The 27,189-nt window shown below is 42.7% G+C and overlaps 1 protein-coding gene across 3 annotated transcripts; it reads right to left on the bottom strand.

Annotated features, from left to right (window-relative positions):
* Window positions 1–301: 301 nt before the first annotated feature.
* PSMF1 (proteasome inhibitor subunit 1) lies at window positions 302–27,184 on the bottom strand. Of its 3 annotated transcripts, none has more exons than XM_085899269.1 (8): window positions 27,166–27,184; window positions 22,147–22,306; window positions 19,272–19,427; window positions 16,607–16,689; window positions 16,259–16,438; window positions 15,481–15,531; window positions 13,697–13,840; window positions 302–832 (listed from the first exon to the last, which is right to left on the bottom strand). In XM_085899269.1, exons 2-8 carry the CDS (start codon window positions 22,267–22,269, stop codon window positions 784–786), a joined length of 786 nt encoding a protein of 261 aa, XP_085755395.1. In that variant the 5' UTR covers window positions 22,270–22,306; window positions 27,166–27,184; the 3' UTR covers window positions 302–783. The 3 variants fall into 3 exon arrangements, with proteins under 3 accessions (XP_085755395.1, XP_085755378.1, XP_085755388.1); XM_085899252.1 differs by lacking the exon at window positions 27,166–27,184 and adding an exon at window positions 26,844–26,974; XM_085899262.1 differs by lacking the exon at window positions 27,166–27,184 and adding an exon at window positions 26,852–26,960.
* Between the last annotated feature and the right edge of the window lie 5 nt (window positions 27,185–27,189).

Below are 27,189 nucleotides of genomic sequence, written 5' to 3'. Positions count from 1 at the left end.
AGCAGAGCCAAAGTCCAAGACAGAGGGAGACGGACAAACAACGTGAGCGGGGAGGAATTGGTGCAGGAGAGGATTCGTGCGGTGGACAAGACGGATACAGAAGGTATATATATGTATTGTCTCAATGCACAAGACCACAAAATCATTTGAACTGTTCGTGCTTCCACTTTTATCTGCATTGCTCTCAAAATGTCCCTTAACTACCTGCAGGCTGCCACACATTTTTGTCCAACATATAGCTGGTCCTCAAAACACCATGAGAAAGACCTCTGTGCCTGAACGAGACAAAATTACCAGGAGATGTGACAATGATGTTTTTAATAAAGCAAACCAAAGCAACTGAGAGCGGTGAGGTGGAGGAAGACATGGCATTTGTATTTTTAATAAAGCATGACAATTTCAATTTTTATCACCCAACAACTGCATCATTTAGAATTTAGATACATCTATAATGGTGAGATGCAAGTGTCATTTATCCAATTGAACTTGATTCCCAGTTTATTTATTATTTTTTTTTTTCGATATCATATTTTAAATACTATCGACAGGACCTGGACTTTGCTTTTGCATTCACCAAATATATTCAAGGTTGGTTGAAATTGGACTGAAATTCAAAGCATATAATTATACGAGTGTTTCTTACATCTCACCAAGTTGTACAACCATGGAAACCCCAAATTCAAATCTTAGCCGTTTTATCATGCATATAACATTTCCATTAATACATTGAAGACTCCATTCAAAAATGGTTCTGCACTTGAAATTTCAACCTTTACGTGCGGTTTACATGAACATGTCATCATCAGGTGGGCGAAGGTGATCTGGGTTCGGCCTGCAATATGGTATGGGGAGGGGGGGAGATCGTAGTACAAATTAGGACTGGAAAGATATAGGGAATTACACTTTGAGACTGCAAAGGTGGGGGAGAGGCAAAGTACACATTGGGACTGCAAATGGGGTGAGGAAAAGGGTTTGGTTGAAGGAACTCATGCCTGTGTGTATCAATACCATGATAACTTCCAGGCTTGCACTGATAAGTGAGAAGTTATATTCATGCTTGAGAAGCATAAGGTAATGAATATCTCCAACAAAAGAGATGCAACAGGTTTTCCATGACATGAATCCCAGAGCCTCCCCAGCATCAAAGCCCAGAGAGCCCCAATGCCCTCCCCCCATCCGCGTGTCACAGGGCATCCCAGTGTCCCATAAGTGAATATAGGGAGAGAAGAACCCCCCACAAGGGTGAGGCTCGCTTTAGGTTAATAGTTCAACTAAGCCACCATTGACAAGAAGTTCAACTCGGCCAGCCACATCATTACCATGGTTACAATAACAGGACAGAGGCTTGAGGGATGCTCTGTGACAAGCAGTTCACCTCCTTTCTGCTCGTTTCCTCTCTACCAACAAGGCTTATGTAAAGGAGTATGATGGCTCACCTGCAACAAAACTTCCAAAATGATACTGTTGTGGGAATGTCTTCTAGGGGATAACTTTGCTTAATATAGCGATCGTTATTTCCCGTAGTTTAAAATAAATGTGAGGTAATTTAATTGCGATTTGGGTGTACAAGTCGTTATGCGTGTAGAAAGCTGCGTCGTTTTCCTTTCATCATGTGTCTCTCAAACCGCTATCCCTCCACACCCTAAATCACAATTAAACACCCTTTTTAACATCCTTTTTAGGCTTTATCCCTTTGTAATGTCTTTTATTTACCATTAAATAGTCTGACAGGCCACTGGCAGTATCAAAAGCAGGAAAATGCCACCATGATGCACAAAGTGGGTGAAAGGTCAGAGCGGGTTGCCTCAACCACAGGCTCGGACATCAATAGCAGCCGAGCGAGTTGGGGCTTGTGGCTCACGGCTAATGGTGGGGGCAGAAGCTGTAAAAGTGGGGTGCGAGCCACGAGGGTGGGGGGGGTAAGAAATGCATGGAAACCTCTCTGGGAAGCCTGCACATGAACTCCTAGAGTTTTCTCCATGGCATGGCATGCATAGATTGCAGTCTCCTGACATGCCCCCACCACAAGTCACACCCACTTCCCTCTCATGACGGCCCATGTCTGTGGCATGAACTGTCTTCCTGCTGGGGATCTAACCAATTGGGACCAAGCTGTGTCCCGTTGGGTGCAGCCTGTGGTATTTTCAGTCTTGTCAATTTATTCTGGTCTTTTCTTCTGTGGTGTACTTCAGGCTTTAAGGCTTAGTTAGATACAGACTTGCTGTTCGTTCATTTACTCAAGGGAAGGTACGGGGTTTGATTTTTGTCCAGATTTTTATTGCGTCTCTTTGTAATGTAGCTCACCGTGCACATTTTGCATACTGGTTGTTCGACTTCCCACATGCAGACCCATGCCGCGGTGCAAGTTCGGGCAGCTCGCATGCGGGACTCGCTCCACACCGCACATACTCAGGCACACCCACAGGCATGCACACCCCTTCCAGGAAGTGTCCCCATCCAGGCTTCTGTTAGACCTGCGCCCCATTAACACCATTGTCATGTGCGTTTATGCACCTAATCATCGGCTTCCCGCTGTGATCGTGCCCCTCGTCTGGCTCTCAGCACAGATTTCTGCACCTTTGGGGTCGCTTACGCCTTGCATGCAAATCTGAGTATTTGTGTTGCTATGATTGCTTGTTATCTATATATATTACAAAACTCTCATCTTGCATATATGTATGAGTATGTATGTATGTATGTTCCCAAAATACAGTCAAAACGGTACAGGATAGCGCAAAAATTTTCGGCCCACCTTACTCACCATTTGCCTGCGGTGTGCAGCATCAAGTTTTGTAAAAATCGGGCAACGAAAAAAAATTATTAAAAAATCAATTCCCGATTCAGTCAAGTACTCTTCGGGAGAATTTGATCAATGCAAACAACCTCAGCGGTATAGTCACTGGAGCTATCTTTTTTTTTTTTCTTGAAATGATTTTTTTCATCAACCAGTAACAACGGGAACCCAACGGGTTCACCGGTCATCTAGTATGAGCTATAAACATCTGTTAAAAGAAAGATTGGGTTCGGGTGATTAGCACCCAACATGGAAACGTGCTTGCGTCCGAGCAACCACCGCTCAGGTTGCCACTTTGGGTATTTGGGCACACTGTACTGATGAGCATGTCTCCCTGGCTCGGGCATTCCGCTTGAGCAAAGTCATGTGGCAAACATGCCTGTGACTCGACTCAGAATGCCTGAAATCAGTTGGCCGGCATGACCGCTTTGACCCGGTTCGTCCGATTTGGACCAAGCAACTGGGACGAGTCCCCCGACTCGAACAGCATTCAGGACAGCTGCCTGCTTAATTGTCTTACCAACATCTCACATAAACATACACCTCATCTCATTGACGATCTGTGACTGCAGTGTGTTCCACCATTATTAACCACAAGGCTAGATTTGTGTTGGCAAACGTCACCCTCAAGTCACACAAATCACGAATTTGACTTGTATTACTGCTCAATCGTAGCGGCACTGAGTTGACTGGACTTTGGGACCCTGCTGGGGGTCCATTGATGATATCATGCCATCTTACTGGGTCTCTCACAAGAAGAGGAGGGGGGGCATGATTGGGTTGATGTTATCAGCATGCAAACAGAGTTTGATCACGTCCATCCAGCTCATCGTTGTACGTCATGAGGTCAACACCATCCAGCTATGGTTGGGTTTAAGCTGTACACAAGGTGAGGTGGCAGATGGAGCGGAATGCGATGGAGATCAGATATCTGTAGAACCGCAGACATAGCTGGCATAGAAGAGAGGCCACAAGTGGCTGTTGGGTGCTTTGCCAGATCTGGTGATCGGTGCATCAGAGACAATGCATATCGAAAGTATCCATTCTATGGAGATAAACAACAGGATTGGTCAATGTTTCTGCTCCATACAGGAACAGAAATCATGAATGCAAGGTACATCTTGATCTTTGTAGACTTTTGAATATAGACAGGCAATTTAGATCCACCACTGCTTCTATAATGTGAGACGTGATGCCACGAGAAGGGCCAGACTTGTCAATGGCTGATCCACAAAACATAAATTCATCAAAAAACTGGACATCATGGCCAAAGATATGATGATGGAGTGGGTTGGTGTTGTCTAGAGTTACAGACACCATTTTTAGCTCACTTGGACTTTATTCCGGTGATGCGATCATCGAGAAGTGTCCATTAGTGAGTGAGTGAGTGAGTGAGTCCGTAACCACTTCAGTCGTTATCATTTGAACCAAGCATATAATTTTGATGAAACTTGGCGACCAGCTTCATATATGATGCCTAACGAAGGTGTATTGATCTGCACTCATTCAAAATCTGCACATCAAACTCTGCGCTCATTAAAATGGGTCTACGGGAAATTTTTTGCCCCCCCCCCCAACAAAAACATGTATTTGCTGTCTTCTCTGAAGCTACACACACAATTTTGATGAAACTTGACCACAACCTTCATCACCTGTGATGTACCAAAGTTCGTTCATGGCATTAAAAAAAAAAAATCAGGGTCTGCAGGGGGTCCGAGTGACTATTGCTCCTGATCCAGATGAGCACACGCAGTCCTATTTTTGTTTTAGTCCAGTTGATGGGCATCCATACTAGTTTTGCTTCCTCCTGAAGCATACCAAGGCTTTGTTTCAGGTTTTGTGGACAGTTTGCAAAAATGGCAATGTCGTCTGCATGATCAAGATCAGTCAGCCTGTATAGCGATTGAGTTCGATGTCATACAAGGGATGTCCATGTGACATACAGGGTGGTCAAAAATGATGCGCAACTTTTCAAACAGCTGTCATAATTTTACTAATGTGACCCTCATTTTCATTTTCAGGTTGCCTAAAGAATAAGGTTTACAGTTTATTTCCAAACAAGTTTCAACCATGTCGAACAAGTGTTCTGTGCCCCAATGAACGCTCATTTTAGAGAATTTTTTTTTACGACCAAGTCATATGTTTCTACACAAAGGCAGTTTCGTAAGGTCTATCCAAATGCAAGAATTCCATAATACAAAACCATCAAATGTATTGTTGAAAGCTTTTGAGACACTGAAAGTGTGAAAGACAAAATTAAAGGACACAGTGGTCGAAAACCTTCCGTGAGAACACCCAACAAGACAGAAGCTGTAAGAGAAGCTTTGCAGGCTTCTCCAAAAAAGTTGGCACACCGACATGCACAGATGGTGGGAACGTCTTTCACGACAGTTGGTAGAATCTTACACAACGATCTGAAACTGTAGCACTAGATCGAAATAAATGAGAGCGAGAATTGCTTTGTAATACATGTCCCCTCCCGATGTGATTTTTCTTTGTCCAAAAAGGGCACAACTCTCTAAAAAAAATTGACAGAACGCCCTCAAAGTCAAACTTGTTCTGCAATGTATCATAATAAAGCCATGTACCAAGTTTCAGTTGAATATGTTAAAGATTATGGGGAAAAAAGTCTGAAAAACCACAGGTAGGACAGATGGACAGACGGAGAGCAAACCTATAGTTCCCTCTGATGAAACCAGTAGGGCAGTAATAAGAGGGGAGAAACAATTAAGGATGGACAACCCATGGCCTCCCTACTCCCTGGATCTGTGTCCTCCCAAATACCTATCGGGGTCCTTCAAACTAAAGTTTACGAAAACAACCCACACACTGCAGGAGTTGAAAAATAACATCAGATGGGAAATCAGATGCATTCCAGCTCCAGTTCTCAACCATGTCATTGACACCCTCAGTGTCAGTATAGTATGGCAGATGTCATCCAGGGAGTGCGGTGCTTGCATTGACCACTTCATCAACTTCAATACAGACATAAACAGACATTTGACGGACATTTCCATAAACAGAATTAAAAGAACCACAACGCTTTTCGTTGTGCAACCTTCAGGTGAAATTCGTACAAAGTGAATGGGACGAGAAGAAGAAGAGCCCAAATAGACCACCTATCAACAAGACCAGTTCCAATTGGATGGTCTTCGCCGACATCACCGCCTCCCAATGCTCTCGGTGGGAGAAGCCCGTTCAGTGTTCAGCGCTCCAATTGGAGGTTGCAGAGTCTGGGAAGGGGCCACCAGGGCCACTGCAGAATCCTCTTCGTCGATATCTATGACTGGGACATGAGTTTGTGTCCCTCTTCTTCTTTGCACAAATAAGCAAAGTGAATGGACAAACTCTTTTCTTTTGGCCAACATAAAGGATCCATGGAGAAGATAAATGTCACTGCTTGTATTCGGAGATGTGCTGCACTTCGTCCTCGACTCAATATCTTCAATGCATCCACACTATACTACTGTTCGGCACAGTTTGCGTTCTCAAATCAAATGCCGTCCAATAGCAGATGCATACAATGTTGAGATCAATGCTGGGACATTCCTAAAAGCATGTACCGGCTGTATTCTCATACCACTAGTGTTCCTCCTGATGGACAAATGGACGTGCTGCTTAATTCTGTCAGTCAAGATCTGGGTAGTGGGTAGTACTGCCTAAATACCGAGCATCACATCAGCACTTGAACTCATAAATAACATTGCTAAGTTTTGAGGTAGGCAAAACATCCTTCTTGACCGCAGGAATCTTCAAATGGCGAGTGGTGCTGGTGGATCAATGACTGGAGAACACTGGAGAACTAGAATTACGTGCCTGATGAGGAAACGCACACTATTGAAGACTGTCATTGACAGCAACCACAACAAAGCCATAAAAAAGATCAGAGAATGTGGTCGTCATACTGTTACGAATCTGGAAGCCATGAGCACATAACATATAGGTCCTATAGAATAGTTATATCGGTAAGTATGTGTTTTAGTTAGGGTCCCCGTCCCTTGTTTAATGGGTGAATAAATGTACATGCGCTGTGAGTTATTTTGATAGTCAGGGTTTTCTTTTATTTTTAAATCCTCAAAACTACAACAACGCCAGCATCACCCTCACCTTCACCTCGCTCTGGCCGACGCCATGGTGGGCGGAGTTCAAGGAGGAGCCTCGCGGCGGCCCTCAACTAATCAGCGTGCTACGAGTGAGGTGGCCGCCGCTCAGCAAATTAGACCCCACGACGGTGAGAAAGGCGGTCCGCGTGACGTCGAGGGTGTGAATACTCGGTAAGCTCGCCACGTGGATCTCTAGGTATTTTGAAGATTGGCAAATAACCCTGTACCACGTGGTGTAATTATTGACGATTCACGATCCGGTAAGGGACCCGTACTTGTTGGAGTTTTCCGAAAGCTACGATCTAGATTCTGGGTGTTCGCTAGAGTCGACCCTACCGCCCCACCTAGCGGTCGTGCTCGCAGCCGATACCCGGTTCGCAATAATACCACCTTCAGCAATGTTGCTACCCGGATTAGAGTCAATGGCAGAGCTTCACAAGGTAACCACTGAGCTTTTGGACCTCATTGGAGAGAACGAGAAAACTGAAGCTGAAGAGTGGTTAGATGAGATCAAAGCCACTGTGGAGAATATTACAGATACCATAACGGACCACATTGACTCTCCAGCAGAAGAGTCCCCCCCATCACTGATGATTGAGTCAACCCATAAAATCGGAGGCATGTCTGCTGAAGTCTGAGCATGGTGAACCCATGACAGCACAACTTTCCCACGCAACTATGCCATAACTCAGCATGGAGGATGTGCAAAGTGAGGACAGCATTGGTAGTGGTAGCTGCCATGCATCCAAGTCTAAGGATGTGGAGATGTGTGCCAAGGTCACCGTCCTTCAAGTCAAACAGGAGAAACCGTTATAGTGAAGTGTCGTCTTCGAGAGTCTGAGCATCTTCTCCTACTGCAGAAGCAAGAAGATGAGGCTGAAAGACTGGCACTGGAGGCACAGTTATGGGATAACTATGAGACTGGCCAATCATCCAAGAAGATTCAGTCAGAGAAACTGCAATTAGTTGATATGGTCACTGCAATCAAGCAGACAACAGGCAGTGCAATTCGGCCCTGAAACACAGCAGATCCTGCACCTCCATTGCGAAAGATTCTGCAGTCGATGGACCGATGGACAACCAAGCCTCATCCCCAGAAGTAGATGAGGGTGTCCACAATTTCTTCCATGGTTTAGCTAAGCCACAGTTGATGACTTTCATTGGAGACAAGGATCTGTATCACAACTGGTGGTCGCAGTTTGACATTTTTGTCCATCAGCAAAATGTACCTTTTCGTTCCAGAAGAGCGCCCTTTCCGGTTGACCTCTGCACTTAGTAGAACAATTAGGATACACAGAGAAGCAGTACAACATGGCATTGGGAAAGCTGGACCTAAAGTATGACAGTGAGAAGAGACTCCTACAATGACATCGAGAAGCTGCACTGGCGAGCCCTGACATCAAAAAAGATGATCTGCATGGTTTGGAAGATCTAGCTGATCAACTCTGTGACACAGTGGCCAGGCTTTCAGATTGTGGACATGATGATGAATTGACTGGGATTCCAGCCCTCTTTTCAGTGATGCTTCAAAAGATTCCTGGCTCTCTTCTCATCCAGTATAGGAACTCTTGCACGTTTCACTCTGAAGGAGTTTCAGTCTTCACGGAATGGCTGAACAAGCAAGTGAACATTCACCTCGAGGCAGTAGAAATAAAGGACACAACCAAGAAGCAATGAGAGGAACAGATGACAGCGAGGTGGCATAATAGGAGCAGCTCGCATGTCATGACTGGCATCTCAGGGGGAAATCCCAAAGCAGTGCCTGAGAGGCGGTCAACTGAGCCTAAAACTCCACCAACTGCAAAGACCTGGCCGAGCTGTCAGGAATATCAGCCCATTCACAAATACAAGCAAAGCTTGTTCGTCGCCCCTAACGTATGCAGCCTCTGTTGACCACAGATGGCAGATCGCAAAATAAAATGGCCTTTGTTACAGGTGCCTGCAAACCGGTCATTGTGGGCATTATTGATCCTGAGCGAGCAGATGCAACATCGACAACTGTACCAAAACCCATCATCATAACACTGGTCAACAATTTTTTACTTTCTGAATGTTGTCTAGATTTCTACAAGTGAATTAGGGTATTCTGGCACTGCTGAATCAGGAAATGGCATCCGTTTCTCTCCATCAGGTCAGGTTTTTGTGCTAAGTTGATTTGAAAAAATCAGATCTTGTGACAAAATCAATTACATTTTTGTGGCATTATCAGCTGATTTTTGTCAACACATATCATCCTAAACATGTTTTTAAGAAAAAAAAATGTTTTGCCAACAACATTTATTGATTACATGATAGAAACATCGATTACTGTCATCTGAATGGTGGGCATTGATAAAGGTAAGTACAAGTAAATTGCATGTTGCGTCACCACTGTTCAAACTTCAGGGCTTGAACTTCCGTTTCTTCGAACTCCTGGAATGTTCAGCGGCAGGGAGGTCTCTCTTCAGATTCCAACAGTAGTCAGCCATCATGACTGCGTCCCAGCGACCCTGATACCTGGTCTCCATCTCCTTCATGTCCTGATGGAATCTCTCCCCCCGCTCGTCACTCATTGAACCCAGGTTCTCAGGAAACCGGTTCATATGTGAAAATAGGTAGTGCATCTTGATGCTCATGTTGCAGCCCAGGTTTCTGAAAGCAGTCAGCATGTTGTTGACAAGTTCTGCGTAGTTTCTGGCCTTATTGTTGCCAAGAAAGTTCTTCACTACCAAAACAAATGTCTTCCACGCTTCCAGTTCCACTTCGTTCATTGAGTTTTTGAACTCTGGATCTCTGATGAGCTGACGGATCTGAGAACCATCAAAGATGCCAGCTTTCAACTTCTCCATGGTCAATCCTGGAAAAGCCTGGCACAAGTAAGTGAAGCAGTCACCATCTTTGTCCAGAGCCTTGGTGAACTGCTTGATTAAGCCGAGCTTGATGTGCAGCGGTGGGAAGAGTATTCTGTCTCTGTCCACCAGAGGGTCGTTGATGACGTTCCTTTCTTTGCATGGCACCAATTCCTCCCGCACAGGCCAGTCCTTCTTCGTGTAATGCTGAGCACGGTCCCTACTATCCCACATGCACAGAAAACATGGGTACTTGGTGAAGCCAGACTGTTGTCCCAACAAAAAGTTCACCATCTTCAGGTCAACACAAATAAACCACTTATGCTGATCATAACCAATTTTCTCCAGCACGTACTTCACCGCTTCATACTTCTCCTTCAGTATAGTCGAGTGAGCGATGGGTACAGAGGCAAACTGGTTGCCGTTGTGTAGCAGAACACATTTCAGTGATCGCTTGCTGCTGTCAATGAACAGTCTCCAATCTTTGGGTTCGTACTGTGGCACTCCAAGCTTGAGCAGAAGCGCATGTCATAAATTGGCGCATGTAGGTATTGTACATTCTTCAGAGTTCGTTATTTCAAGAAATACAACTTTTTTGTATCACATTATTACAAAATCTGCCCCATTAACTTTAGTTTTGATCCACGAACTTTATGCTTTGCCTCACCAATTTTTGGAAGATTTTGAGGTTTTATGACTTCAAACTGATCCCTTTTCGACATAATCACCCAGAACTATCGTACCTGAATACTTCTTGTCATTAAAATAATTATTTCCAATCAAAACAATTATTTGACATGACATTTTACCCCCACCAACTTCTTCTAAAATGCTCCACACATGCGTACATGTGAACAAAAATGTAAAAAAACGACATGTGGCCATATCTCAAAAACTTGACCTGATTGAACAAAACTAATGTGAGTTTTGGATTCAGCGCATCAGATTCGTCCTAAATCAGCTTAAAAAATGCAGACAACAAATTTGTTGTTGACCAGTGTAATCTTCTTCATACCCCATCTCCAGAGCTGGAAGAACGGATGAAAACTCGGACCGCCAACAACTCACTTGGGGTATCTGAGACTGACAAAGTTGCCTTTAGCAGTGTTGTACTCCAGACGCACCCTGTTTATGTCATGGATGGTGGCAAGAGGATAATGATCAACGCCTTTCTCGATGATGGGTCTGATTGAATGTACATCTAAAATGATGTTATCAACGCCCTTAGGGCTAGAGAATAACACTGAGCTTACTGCATCCACTCCAGTCAATCGCAGCACCAAGGTGCACAGTGCATTTGTCTCCCTGACCATCGAATGTCTGGATGGGCAGCTCAGACGTACTATAGAAGCTAGAATACTCGAAGCAATGTGTCAGGATCTACCCATCCCAGATTGGAGACGTCATAAAGGCGGGTGGTCACATCTGTGAGGAATAAGTTTTCCGAAGGCCCCAAGCCATAAGACTCCATCCATCCATCGAGACCATACTCTGTACAGAGCGTTGGTGCTGCCAAAGCAGTCTCCTTGAATATTGGACACAATCCTGGACGGGTTGCCACCCCAACGCAGTATACCATCATGCTGGCACTCATTATGCCGACCTCAGAAGGATGACAGGCAGAGTCAACCCCACCTGGTAGTAATTCAACGGCTGAGCGGAATTTGAACTCAGGACCCTAAGATCCCAAGCCCGCCACCCTAACCATTAAGCCAACACCAGGCATGCCATAAGACTGTCGACCTCCTAATTGGAGCAGATAATCCTGAGCTTTCATTGGCCCTGGAGGAATGAGTTGGTAATGCAGGGAAACCAGTTGCCACAAGGATCCCCTTGGGCTGGACCTCCATCGGCTGTCTGGAAGGAGTTGCACACTGAATAACTCTGCCTACTCCAGAACGTATTACGTTCAAGCGTCACATGAGGGTCGATTGGATGAGCAACTGAGACAGATGTGGTACATCGATGCCATGGGCACTACAAAGATTGAGCCTTTCAGCCCAGAAGAAGGAATTGCAATGACCAAAACAGCAACCTCCTGGAAGTACCGTGATAACCACTACGAGGTGTCAATTCCATGGAAGGAGACAGTGCTTGACCTTCCAAACAACCGGTTGGAGACAGAGCGAAGATACATCACCTTGGAGAGGAGCCTGCTAAAACAACCAAGTATGGCTGACCGTTATAAGCAGGTGATGACTGCCAACATAGAGGAAGGGTACATCAATAAACTTACGACTGAGAAATCAGAGGAAGGACCCTGTTGGTATCTGCCACACTTTCCAATGATTAGGGAGGAGAAAGCCACCACAAAGACCCGCATTGTATTCGATTCTGCTGCCAAATGTAGAGGATGCTCCTTGAATGTTGCTATGTTACCTGGTCCGAAGCTGCAACAAGATGTCTTGGACGTTTTACTTATTTTTCACCGGAGAGCCGTCACATTCGTCGGCGACATAAAAGAGATGTTTTCGCAGATTGTACTGGCAGAGAAGGATTGCCCATTTCATCATATCCTTTGGAGAGGTCTAGACACATCAAAACCAAATCGACGCCTACGAGGCCGTCTGGCTAACATTTGGTGACCGAGTATCCCCTTACCTGGCCCAGTATGCGATTCGTATACACGCTGAAAATAATGAGGATTTTTCCACTTGCAATGACAACTTGCCTGCAGAATATAAACATGGATGACATCATGGATTCGCAGGATACCGAGGAACTCACCATCAAGGTATGACAAGAACTGACTGAACACATAGGTGCTGCCGGATAGAAAATCCACCGTTGGTGCAGTGACAAGGTGGCTGTGCTAGCAGAAATCCCAGAAGACCGTGTCAATGGAGTGAAGATAGAGGAGTCAGAATTCCCAAGTGTGAAAACTCTAGGAGTTCAATGGCATGCAACTCGAGACAGCTTTGGGTTCACCATCATCACTCAAGCTCCGAGCAGACACACAAAACGGTCCCTGCTCGGCCGGGTTGCCACGCTGTTCGACCCCCAACAGTCCTTGGCCCCCTTCATCATACATGGCAAGATGGCATTGCAGGAAGCTTAGATTCAAGGCTGGAATTATCCATGAGAATAACCCTTTGGAAACCATTACAATTACCCCCAGAGAACCCTTTAGAACCCTTTATAATTACCCATGAGAATTTACATTTAGAACCCTTTAGAACCCATTATAATTACCCTTTAGAACCCTGTAGAACTATCCTATAGAATTCCCCATACAAATTACCCTTCAGAACCCTTTCGAATCACCCATAAGAATTTCCATTTAGAACCCTTTAGAACCCATTATAATTACCATGCCAGGTGTTAGCTTAATGGTTAGGGTGGCAGGCTTGGGATCCAAGGGTCCTGAGTTCAAATTCCGCTCAGCTGTTGAATTAATACCAGGTGGGGTTAACTCAACCTGTCATCCTTCAGAGGTCGGCAAAATGAGTGCCAGCATGCTGGTATAGTGTCGGAGTGGCAAACCGTCCAGGATTGTGCCCAATAGCCAAGGAGACTGCTTCGGCAGCACCAACGCTCTGCACAGAGTATGGTCTCAATGGATGGATAAATAATTATCCTACAGAACCCTTGAGAATTACCCATAAAAATTTCCATTTACAACCCTTTATAATTACCCTTTGGAACACTTTAGAATTAGCCCTTAGAATTATCCTATAGAACCGTTTAAAAATACCCATGAGAATTAAGCACGGTAAGTTAGAAAGGTTCTTCTTCATTTTTGACGGACAGACAGATGGTTGGAAGGACACAGCCAAATATTGAAGTGGCTTCACCGCTTAAAAATACATGGGAGTTATGAGACATGTGGGCAACCATATGCATTCAAAGACAGCTCTAAATGTTTTAGGTTTTTTTTAATCACTCCGTGTTTTCATGTTGGAGATCATGATTAATTATCTAATAATAAATCCAAAGACATTATAAATCTCCAATTAATGGATCGTTCTTACCCAGAGAAAGGTCCAAAAGGCCTGATTGGGTCAAACCTGGCGCCTGGAGGTAAAGCGCCTGGTGGTAGCCCAGTATTCGGCCCAGGGCCACGGTAGGGACGTCCTGCATGGAAGGGATCTACGAACATTCCTCCACGGCCATGCCTACACAAAGAAACTGTTTTTACAAGGTGTTATAATCGCCATTATAATGAGACACCGATTTGTATGCATCACAAAAGGATGGATATAAAAAGGAAATCGACGTAATTGTGAGGCTAGTGTCATTGTGCATTGTCATTTCGGTGGACGATGGATAGCAATCAACCGAACAATGATCGAAAGATGCTAGCCGCTGTGGGAACCAAGAAACTGACACTTCAAACGATACCCCGTCAGAGCAAAAAGAGGGAGACAGGTCAGGTCAGGTCTGGTAGCACGCACCAGAGCAGGAGACACAAGGTTGATATGGGTTGAAGCTCGTTAGAAGTGCATGTGTCAGAGACACGCTTGGGTTCAGGGTGCACGTGGGGGGGGGGGGGGGAGAGGACAGTAGAGAGAAGTGAAAGTGTAAAATAAACCGAAGAGGAAAATAAGGAGAGGCGAGATAGCTGAAATCAAATAAAATGGGGAAAAAACAATGCGGGATAAAGATTGAACAGTTATAAAAGACAGGCTGTTCAAGTCAATTTTTGTTAATCTCGTGGGGAACCACTGTGCCAATCGTGAAGATGAGGTTTTGTCTTTACACTGTCTGTGGTGCTGAAATGGAGAAGAAGAAGAAAAAGATCAGAGACTGCCATATGAATAAATGAATGAATTCCTGGGAGGAATGAAGTATCGAGCAAACTGCAGGCTTGGAGAAATCTGTGCTGTCATTTCGTATAATCGAGTGAGTGTTCATGTTAGCGATGACCCAGTCTTCGCCCGGTTTCACCGATGTAAACGTTCTTGCAGAGAGTGCGCATCGTTGCAGAGATGTCATTCACAGAGGTGAAGTTGAATATGGCTGGTCTGTGACGTTGATACTGCTTTCCAATCCTGAGATTGAAGTGGTTTTCTTGATGAAAGAGCAGATGTTACAACAATTCTGGGAATGCTTAAATGTTTCTGATGGGAGGTCAGACGATAATGGCCCTTTAACGAGGGAATTTCTCAAATTTGTTGTCAAACAGCTTGGTGTCAGGATCATTCGGTGAAAGCTTGAAGTTTTCTGGATGATGATGATGATGATGATGATGATGATGATGATGATGATGATGATGTGAAGGTTGATGGGATATACCAATAAGAACAGGATCACCGGCTGGCTGTCAGCGTTGCCACCGTGCACCGGCCACGATGGAGGTGGGAAAGGCACATTCAGTGAAGAACTTTGATTTGACATTTGTTTGAAGTCACAATCATCGCTGCACAGATGACCTGAGGAATTGTGAATATGGAATTGAATGTTTTGATGTGAGAGGAATGGGAGGATGAATATAGCAAGCATTTGGTGGATCGACAGGTCTGTAATGGACAGTCGTGGCAAATCCGTCCTCTTTGACTGAAACATTATTGTCAAGAGATATGACAAGAGATGCTCAAAAACTTCCATGTGAAACAAACACACACACACACACACACACACACACACACACACACACACACACACACACACACACACACACACACACACACACACACTTTCCGTGAAGAACTCGGCATAGTATTTAAAATAATTATGTTAAGTCAAACAGAGAACGTGCCATGCACATATAAATTATATCAAAACAACAAAAGTGCAGGATATCAACACAACCTACCCAAACGGGTCCAAATCTGCACCTCCGACTTCAAATGGTGGAAGAACTGGCCTGGTTACGGAAGTGAGGATTGGGAGGTGGGGGGGGGGGGAATAAAGGAAAGGGTAATCTTCAACCTACTCATTTTCTGTGTCGAACTTGTGTCACAAGTGAGTTTTCTTTGTACATTCCTTAATATGAGGAAATTACCTTCACATACAGTATTTGTTAATGTGCAGGTAAATAACACGGATTTGTTCAGACAAATAATGATATTGGCATTCCTCTTTTCAGAAGAGCAACAGCAATGCATTCAAATTTGTCAAAAGTTCAGTGTTTTACATCAAGTGACGGGTAGTTTAAAACATATTTATTCCTTTTCAACTTTGCTTTAGTCACTGCAACAGATACTGTGATGTACCATACTCTGTTACAAAGCATCGGTGCTGCCGACGGAGCAGTTTCTTGGCAAGTGTTATGCCGAGCGGTTAGCCGTTGCCTTCCCAGTGGTGGTGAGAGCTCGCCTACTCTTCACAAAGGACATCGTGGGATCTTTAACATCCACCAACTCATGCCGGCAGAAAGGACGCCCAGTTTAACGTCCATCCGATGGACGACACACACATTAATGAATCACGCTGCGTGTGAAACACCGGCATGACAGTTTATAGCTGCGTCAGAATTCGAACCCAGGCTAGACAGCTTAGAGGCAAAGGCTGTAGCGATAGATTCCAAAAACAGAACGAGTGGAACCAAATAAATAAAAAAAATTAACCAACGAGTTCACCATTTAACTTACAGGTCAGGCTGCCGAAAGCCACGTGGATGTTGCAGAGGAACTCTTCGATCAACATCGCGTTCATTCCCAAAACTCCTCCCCTTTGACTTGCCACCGTCCCGTTGTGTTCCATCCTTATTCAAAGGTACCATCAACTTATTCTGCACCAAACTGCGGAGCTCCGTTTCATTCTTGAATGTCCTACATTAAGTCAAGCCAAGCCAGTCACATTAAATGCATATCATATTTATCAGAGCAATGTCATTGTATTTTTAAGTGGGAAACACTTCACACTCAAAGTCACAATAAAAGTCAAATATACAACCTTATAAATAACAATGTAAAAAATGTCAAAACATGCAGCAGTACTTCTCTGGGTCCTCAAAATCTCCTTCACTGATATGGTCTTCCAGTTTGATTGTAGCATCAACAACTTGTTCAGTTTTCATGTTCTTGGGAAGATAAGTGAATGAAACTATTTACAATTCAATGAACAAAATGAGCTCTGTTTTTGCAGAAACAATGTCAAACCTTTAATCCACTGGAATAACTGGAAAAGCAACGAGAGGTGGAAAGCGTACAGGACAAGTTTTTAAGTGGTCCGAATCAAATGAGAATTTGTCAGTGGCTATAAGATCACCGTTTGAATAATGGGAACTGTAAATGGCAAGAATTTAAAATATATATATATATATATATATATATATATATATATATATATATATATATATATATATATATATATATATATATATATATATATATTTTCCAACTTCCATGTCGACACAACCTCAACGTCACTGCAAGCAAAAAGGTACTAATACTCGCCTTGAAAGATTTACCACCAGATGTGATTTCCTTTTAAAGAGTCACCACAATTATCCAAAATTGATGTCCATCCCTTCCTCTGCTAAAGGCCCTGTCACACCTTGACGATTTTGCCAGCGTATCAAAATGTATCTAAAACGCTGGCGTACGCTGAACTATTGTTGTTTTTTTTTTCAGTTTTGGGTGTATAATAACGTGTTGGATGCATGCATAACATATTAGTAATGAACACAGAACGTTTCGATAACTTATACCAATGAATGCTTAGTGTGTTGTCGGCGTTCACAACTTATGCCCAACGATAGTCTAACTTATGCATAGCGCGGCAGCGTATCGCCAACGATCACGTGGTGTAGCCTATTAAAAGGCTGCCGCTCGACGATTCAAATCATAACCGCACTAGACATCGAAGTGTCAACATCACAGTCATGGCGAAGAAAACTTCGAAGAATGCTGCAAAGAACTCTCCTGGCCGTGCCGTGGACGCGGACGCAAGGAGGATCCATCATCACCCACACCGTCCCCATCACGCTCACCTACTACTACTACTGACATGGACCTACGACTACTATTAATACGACTGACATTGACATCTACTCAACATGGAGTCTGGAACACTGACGGGTTCCTCCTGTGAACCCCATTTTTATATACCAATTCCCCTAAACGCTGCCAATACACCAGTATACGGTACCTGTAAGTTAGAAACACGTTCAATAAGTTCTGTGGTCGTCCGGAAGACGTCAAATACGTCTAAATACGTCAATATGCATTGGAGATACGTTACACATAGGTTCAAAGCACGTTACTCATAGGTTAGAAATAAGTTTCGGGTACGCTAGACATTACCTCGACGTGTTTCGACTTATGAGTAACGTGTGTCGACGTGTGTCAACGATCGCATAACGTGCCTACAACTTATGGCCAGCCTATGCGGAACGTGTGAGTCATACACCGAGAAATTTTGAGCATGCCCTATATTTGTCGACGAGCTCGGCATACTACGACGTATGCCAGCATGCTTCAGCATGCTCTTAACGTATACAAAACTTACCCATAACGTATTCGCCAAATTTTTCATATGTCGGCATACGCTGGCTAACACGTCAAAGGTGTGACAGGGCCTTTAGGAAGGGAATTGGGTGAGTGTACTGTGTATAGCCTGGTGTTGGCTTCGTGGTTGGGGTTGCTGGCTTAGGATCTTAGGGTCCTGAGTTTGAGCCCTGTTGGCTGATGAATTAACACCAGGTGGGGTTGACTCAGCCTGTCATCCTTCTGAGGTCAGCGAAATGAGTACCAATGTACTGGTGGAGGAGCACAGCATCAGCAGCACAGCTGTGCTTTCAATAAATGCAAGCTACCTCACAGCCAAGCTGCCACACACAAGAACAGGGGGAGTGTAGAACACGATTGGTTGATGACACTTCCCGATATGATTTGGGACACTGTTCGCTCTTAGACGGCACCACAAATCACCCAAGCGAGGAACTTGAAGGTGCAAGGGACACCAAGTTTCATAATCGGCGAAAGGATGGCCAAGTTTCCCCACCTGTCTCTTAATGTCGAGTCATTTATAGAGCACATTTTTTATGTAGAAATCTCAGCTCATAAGCAGCTAAGCTCCAGAGGGCACCAGGTTCACAGACTGACAGGGTTCAGCGCTTTGAGGAATGTCAGCTGTCAAGTGATGGGAGTGAGATACCTGACATACCTGCACAGAAATACCGGACCTGTGGGATATCTCTCTGGCTGAACGTGCTCACACATTCTCGAGAAGACCGAGCCTCGAGGATGAATGAGGACTGTGTCAAACTCCTATTCTTGTTATTTATTCCATCCGACCTCAACCTTGTGTTGCAAGGATCAATCACGTGGCCACACACGCACAGTTTTCTCTCGGCATGCCCAGACGTGCCCGGTGACCCTCATGTGTGTTTTTCACAGAGACTTTGGACGGACAAACTCAGATCCAAATGTTATCCAAAACTCTTCTCGCTCTTCCATGAAACTCGATTATGTAAACCCAATTGTTTGTTTTTTCCAAAATTAATAGACAATCATGAACAACAACAGGCTGATAAAAGACGTACATGAGAAGTCCCTTATTAAAATTTCCACATCTAGCTTTGGATAGGATGGCCATTTTTACTTCTACACTGACAATGATAAAAATAAGAAAAATGACAACAGTTCAGCAGCTACTTACGAGAACATTTATAATTGCATTTCCATCAACCACCAACATTTTCATGAGCAGAGCCTTGCGCTCATCGGGACTCTTGTATCGAAGGATGTAAACGTCGTTGTTAGAATTCCAATCTCTTGGTAGCTTCTCACTCTTGACATCCATTGCGCTGTCAGTCTGAGACCACACAAGGCGTACTCAGTTGATGCACAAGAAATCGGAATACACCAACTACATGTCTGCAAACACTTAAGGGACGGTAGAATCTGTATAGCATGTTCATCCTTTTCCACCAAAGTGGCAATAAAGTCAGGGAGACATGTCATAAACAATGCGAGTACTTAATGTTTTCTCTGTTCCAAGTCTCACTTAATTAGCCTTAAAATTTCCCAAATGGAGGGGTACAAGTCAAAAATCCAAGATGAAGGCAGTTACCAACAACTCATCAAAGAAAGTTGAAAGAGAGAAATGGAGGTTTTAAGAACTCCTCTTTCTTTGGCACACCTAAAATCTAAGGCACCTACAAGGCCTTCATCCTCAGCTTGATCGAGTAACGCTCTCCCCTATGGGGTGGCACCCCTGCTTCACACCTTGCTCAGCTTGACGCTGTAGAAACCAAGGCCTTCAAGATCATTGCAATCTCCAGCGATGAAGCCCAGTCTATCATTTCGCCATTGCAGACAGGTCGGTGGTCTCTCTGTCTTCTACTGCCTCCTTTCTGGCCTTGCACCTTCTACTCTTTCCGTGCTTTATCCTGCTCAGGTTTTTACAGGGCTCACACCTACGGTCCACCATCAACCCCCTTCTGAATCAACCTATCCAGAATCTCCGCTCACCTTCACTCATTCATTCATCTTCTTTCCCGCCTGTGGAATCAACTTCCACATTCTCAATGTCATTCTCCCCTCCAGGTCTTCAAGACAGCTGTTCACCACAATCTCACATTACCCCCCCCCCAATCCAAAACCAAGACCTTTTCTACACCCGCTAATCCCCTCACCTCCACCCCACTCCCAATCATTTCGCCATTGCAGACAGGTCGGTGGTCTCTCTATCTTCTCCCACCTTCTTTCTGGTCTTGCACCCTCTGCTCTTTCCGTGCAATGTCCCGCTCAGCTTTCTACAGGGCTCACACCTCTGGTCCACCATCAACCCCCTTCTGGTGAACTACCTAAATCCAGAATCTCTGCTCACCTTCACTCATTCATTCATCTTCTTTCCCGCCTGTGGAATCAACTTCCACATTCTCTTCATGTCATTCTCCCCTCCAGGTCTTCAAGACAGCTGTTCACCACAATCTCACATCACCCCCCACCCCCATCCAAAACCATGACCTTTTCTACCCCCGTTAATCCCCTCACCTCCACCCCCACTCCCAAGCCCACCTCCTTCCAAATTTACAATTCTTTCTTCCTGAGAATTTGTTTTTGTATGAATCTTATCCACCCCACGTGTCCTCCACTATCCCTCATTCTTTATTCGTCCAAATCCCTCTCTATTTTCTATTGTTCATTTTGTTCTGTTGCAACCCGATCCATTTTGTGTTCTCGTTCGCCCATGAGCCTCGACTTTGTCTCCAAAAACAAAAAAAACTCCCAATATTGCATCCACAACCTTGGTTGTGTCCAAAGATCACCTTACATTACCACACATTAATTGTGAAACATCACCGTAATGACATTGATACAAGACAATGCCAGAGATTGAATATATTCCCATATCCATCTCATTGGTTTTTCATCAAAACAAATCTCTCCAGTATACTACTTCCATGCAGTTAAACAAATATTACTTGTGCTCCCTTGCATTCCCCCAAAACAAACAAATAATATGTGAAAATATTAAATGAGGAAATCAATGTGAAATGAAGAACAAGGCATATTCATGAAGGCTGGTGTCGTTTTAACCTCACCTGGAACAAGACTTGTTCAGGTGAGGTATTAGCATCGCGCAGTGTCTGTCAATCAGTCAGGCAGTGAGTCAGTCAGGCTATATATAAACACTTGGATCTTCTACTGGGAATCTACACGCATGATTTTGATTGAACTTGACCACAACCTTCATCACCTGCGATGTACCAAAGTTTGTTCATGCCATAAAAAAAATAATAATGAGGGTGTGGAAGGGTCTACGGGAGGTTTGACCCCCCCCCCCAAAATAGGTATTCGCTTTCTTCATTGAAACTACACACACGCTTTTGATGAAACTTGACCACAACATTCATCACCCATGAGGTCCCAAAGTTTGTTCATGCCATTAAAAAATAATAATAATCAATAAAACTCAGGAGTTTGCCCCCCCAAAATAGGTATTTACATTTTTTCTCCATCACATATCTGGTGGGTCATTCACACCTACCAGTGGTTCCCAGGTTGTACCAGGTGAGCCCAGGGGCATTGCACCGATATTTTTTTGTCGCTATGATTAAGGGTTAATGACCAAAACGTAAGCTTCTTCTTCCTTCCCACAGAGGTTAGCTTACCTTGGCTTCAAAGTCCTGTTGATTCCATCCATGTTAATAATGAAACAAAGAATTTATTTCCTATTTTACTAGATGCATCATCAGCTACCAGTCTGACTTAACGATTGAGCTTCATGTTGCATAATCGCACATCGAAAAGAATGAAATGAGAAATACACAGTCAGATGCACGTGCAACCACGGCAACAAACAAACAAACAATCAGAATCATGGAGGCCCAATCTACGGTTCAAAAGGAAACCACGATTTATTTTGTTCAATCAGCAGTAATCTACTGATTTTGTTTGCGTGAAGGATTTATTATGTCATCTGTCAAAACGTGTGGATCTCTCAAATTTTTTGAAAAATGGAACTACTAAATTGAAGCTGAGAACCCACTCCCCCTTCCCTCCCCCATGCTATACCTGGCACACACCTGCTCACCGAGCCCCACACAGTGCAGGCCATCTTGGATGAGGCTCCAATGCAGGAAACACACAAGAGCGTCGGCAGGACTGACAGGCCGAGCTGCAGCCAACAGTAACTCCAGGCCAGGCATATGGCGCAAAAGACGAACAAGAACCGGCAAGAATCATCTGTGAATCGGAATATGCAGGAGTAATCATCACAAATCGGATTATTGTGCGTCAAGCAAATTAAAAAAAACATGGCAAGTGATGGTGATTACAAGTACAGTGTTCGAAAATATTCAAAGACTGTCATTTTCATCGGTATTGGTACTTGTTAAGAACAACAACTAAGAGTATTGCATACAATTTCGGACCCTTAGTCGAACAGATCCTGGGATACGAGTCATCAATGAAATTCAGCCAACATCACTGCATTACACAAAACTGATCAATCAGGAAAATCAGGAAAAACTGAGTGGCCCAGCCAAAGCCCAGACTTGAATCCCATTGAGAATTTGTGGAAAGACTTGAAGATTGTTGTTCCAGACACTCCCAATCCAACTTGATGGAGCTTGAGCAAATCTGTAAGGAAGAATGGGAGAAAATCCCCAAATCCAGATGTGGAAAGATGATACAGACATACCCAAGAAGACTCAAAGCTGTAATCACCGCCAAAGGCACTTCGATAACGTATTGACTCAGGGAGTTGAACACTTATTGATGCAAGAAACTTCAGCTCTTCATCTTTAATTAATTTTTAAAGATTTCTAAAAAGCTGTTTTCACTTTGTCATTTTGGGGTATTTTGTGGAGCTCATTGACAAGAAAAATTAGAAATTGAATCCATTTTAAATTCAGGCTGTAACACAACAAAATGTGACAAAAGCCACGGGGAGGGTGAGTATTTTCTGAAGGCACTGTAAATAACCCTTCTCATGGCACTAACAACACCAGATTCAGACCAGGAAGGGGAAAAGGACAGTTAAGGACTTCCGCAGGATCAGTCGCCCGAGCGGGCACTTCGCGCTCCGTCGCCCTTCAGCTAAATGCAGAACAACCCTGGAGACATGACAAAGTTCAATCGCCCATGAAATAAACATCGCAGATAATCCACCACATTGCCTGCTCGTGTCCCGTGGTACATTGGTTCGGGGTCCGCGCAAACGTTATAATTTTTTTTTTAATATCTGGGTTTTTTATACCAGATTTGCTTTGACTCCCTGTAGAGCACCTCACAAACCTCAGAAAATATAGACTAGGATCTGGCAGATGCTATGAATAGGCAGGCCCTCTGGGGGACAGGGCATTAGGTTTGGCAGTAAATTCATTAAATCATGCAGCTCAATGAAGCTAGTTAATTTTGGCATGTTCCTAAATTTTTGGTTCACTCAATATAATCCTCCAAACAGTAGAAAAAGATAAGTTTAATGCTTTGGAAATTCCACATGTTCTTGTGTATCCATGGAGAAGGAGGGAACATAGCCTTGCTTGCTTAAAGTAAATAGGAATATCGGCTTCATTATAAGACTCGTTATTTCTTTAAATTATCAGATTTCACAACAGATTTCTACGCTTATTTAGTCCGAATGATATCTGATCCTCAAAACCGAAATGATATTTCAACGATATACTTAAATTAGTCTGTGAGAGTACATTGTGGAAAATCGTATCATATAATGCATTAAATCGCTCCAAACTCCTAATTTGAAAACGATAGTACTTACAAAAGGGATGGACACAACTACGGATAGCTATGATGAACAGGCATTCGATAATATGAGTGAGGAAACTGAAAAAAAAAAACTTTATTGTGAAGAAATTGTTGCAGCCTGTTCCAAATCAAAGCATGATTGAGCAGATGAAAAAAACATAGCGGATTCAGACCCAAGCGAGGTTGCGCAGGAAACGCCTTAAGACCCCAGACAGCGAGGTGGCCGAGGATTGCCTGATGAAGGATATAATTAAATAAAGCCATTAATTATCTTCAAAAGGTGTGTTTTCATTCACCCAAACACCCAATTTTCACTCTTGTACTTCCTTGGAGTTTTCTGAGTATGCAGGAAAAGTTTCAGGCTGCTAGGTTTTATAGTTTTGTAGTTATAGAGGAGACACACATTGACATTCATTAATACAGAAAACTAGGAATATTTCTTGACACATTTTTTTATAAACAGGACGAATCTTTACCAACACTGACCTGTACTGACCAGAACTCGGACTATTTATGAACACCACACTTGTAATCATAATTAATCTTTACCAACACTGCTCTTATAATCAGCACGAATCTTACTAACACTGCACTTACAATCAGCACGAATCTTTACTAACATTGCATTTATAACCAGCACGAATCTTACTAACACTGCACTTACAATCAGCATGAATCTTACTAACACTGACCTGTACTGACCAGAACTAGGACTATTTATGAACACCACACTTGTACTCATAATTAATAGTGACTAACACTGATCTTGTAATCAGCACAAATATTTACCAACACTGCACTTACAATCAGCACAAATCTTTACTAACGTTGCATTTATAACCAGCACGAATCTTTACTAACATTGCATTTATAACCAGCATGAATCTTTACTAACATGGTTCTTATAATCAGCACGAATATGATTATTAACACCGCACTTATTGTCAGCAAGAATCTTTACGAACACTGCACTTATAATCAGCATGAATCTTCCAAACACTGCACTTATAATCAGCATGAATCTTCCAAACACTGCACTTACAATCACCATGAATCTTACAAACACTGCACTTACAACCAGCACAAATCTTTACGAACATTGCATTTATAACCAGCACGAATCTTTACTAACATGGTTCTTATAATCAGCACGAATATTATTAACACCACACTTATTGTCAGCATGAATCTTACTAACACTGCACTTACAATCAGCACGAATCTTACTAACACTTGCACTTACAATGAGCATGAATCGTACTTACAATGCACTTATAATCAGCATGAATATTACTAACATGGTTCTTATAATCAGCACGAATCTTTACTAACACTGCACTTATCATCAGCTTTAAACTTTAAAAACATCGTATTTATAATCAGCACGAATCTTTATGAGCACTGCACTTATTGTCAGCACGAATCTTTACGAACACTGTACTTATCATCAGCTTTAAACTTTACAAACATCGTATTTATAACCAGCACGAATGTTTACTCACACTGTACTTATAATCAGCATGAATCTTTACTAACATTGTATTTATAATCAACATGAATCTTTACTAACACTGCACATATTGTCAGCACGAATCTTACCAACACTGTACTTATAATCAGCTTTAAACTTTACAAACATTGTACTGTATTTATAACCAGCACGAATATTTACTATTACTGCACTTATCATCAGCTTTAAAGTTTACAAACATTGCACTGTATTTATAACCAGCACTAACATTTACTAATACTGTACTTATCAGCTTTAAACTTTACAAACATTTTACTGTTTTATAACCAGCATGAATATTTACCAATACTGGACTTATCATCAGCTTTAAACTTTACAAACATTGTACTGTATTTATAACCAGCACGAATATTTTCTAATACTGTACTTATAATCAGCACGAATCTTTACCAACACTGTTCTTATTGTCAGCACAAATATTTACTAACACTGTACTTATCATCAGCTTTAAACTTTACTAACACTGTACTTATAATTAATCAGCACGAATCTTTACCAACACTGTTCTTATTGTCAGCACGAATATTTACGAACACTGTACTTATCATCAGCTTTAAACTTTACTAACACTGTACTTATAACCAGCACGAATATTTACTAATACTGTACTTATAATTAATCAGCATGAATCTTTACCAACACTGTTCTTATTGTCAGCACGAATATTTACTAACACTGTACTTATCATCAGCTTTAAACTTTACTAACACTGTACTTATAACCAGCATGAATATTTACTAATACTGTACTTATAATCAGCATGACTATTTACTAACACTGTACTTATAATTAATCAGCACGAATCTTTACCAACACTGTTCTTATTGTCAGCACGAATATTTACTAACACTGTACTTATCAGCTTTAAACTTTACTAACACTGTACTTATAATTAATCAGCACGAATCTTTACCAACACTGTTCTTATTGTCAGCACGAATATTTACTAACACTGTACTTATCATCAGCTTTAAACTTTACTAACACTGTACTTATAACCAGCACGAATATTTACTAATACTGTACTTATAATCAGCATGACTATTTACTAACACTGTACTTATAATTAATCAGCACGAATCTTTACCAACACTGTTCTTATTGTCAGCACGAATATTTACTAACACTGTACTTATCATCAGCTTTAAACTTTACTAACACTGTACTTATAACCAGCACGAATATTTATTAATACTGTACTTATAATCAGCATGACTATTTACTAACACTGTACTTATAATTAATCAGCACGAATCTTTACCAACACTGTTCTTATTGTCAGCACGAATATTTACCAACACTGTACTTATCATCAGCTTTAAACTTTACTAACACTGTGCTTATAACCAGCACGAATATTTACTAACACTGTACTTATCATCAGCTTTAAACTTTACTAACACTGTTCTTATTGTCAGCACAAATATTTACGAACACTGTACTTATAATCACCATAAATATAATTACTGTCATTGTACGCACGTAATCACCAAGACTCGTGTTTCTGAACCAAATACTGCACGGCTCAGTACATATCAACATTCAGTGGGACCAGTGGGACCAATGGGACTCCACCAGGAAAACAGGTTGTTGTTGTTGTTGTTGTTGTTGTTTTAGTAGTTCCCGACGGGGAACGATTTACAGACTTCGCAACAAAGCTGAAGTAAATAAGAAGGAATGAATCCACCGTCATGTGTGGATTTAAAAGGAAGTTATCTCCCAGTTAGTGAAACAAATGTTTGCAAAAACAAATGTTTGTTGAACGGAAACGTTTCATGAGGAAGAGGATGCAAAGGTTACATACATTTCCATGGCAACGCCTGTGAGC

This window comes from Eptatretus burgeri, chromosome 1 (assembly GCF_056783735.1).
Source record: "Eptatretus burgeri isolate ZD-2024b chromosome 1, Ebu_testis_v1, whole genome shotgun sequence".
Lineage (NCBI taxonomy): Eukaryota > Metazoa > Chordata > Myxini > Myxiniformes > Myxinidae > Eptatretus > Eptatretus burgeri.
Note: the sequence above shows the minus strand (reverse complement) of the source record. Positions and strands in the feature narration are given on the sequence as shown.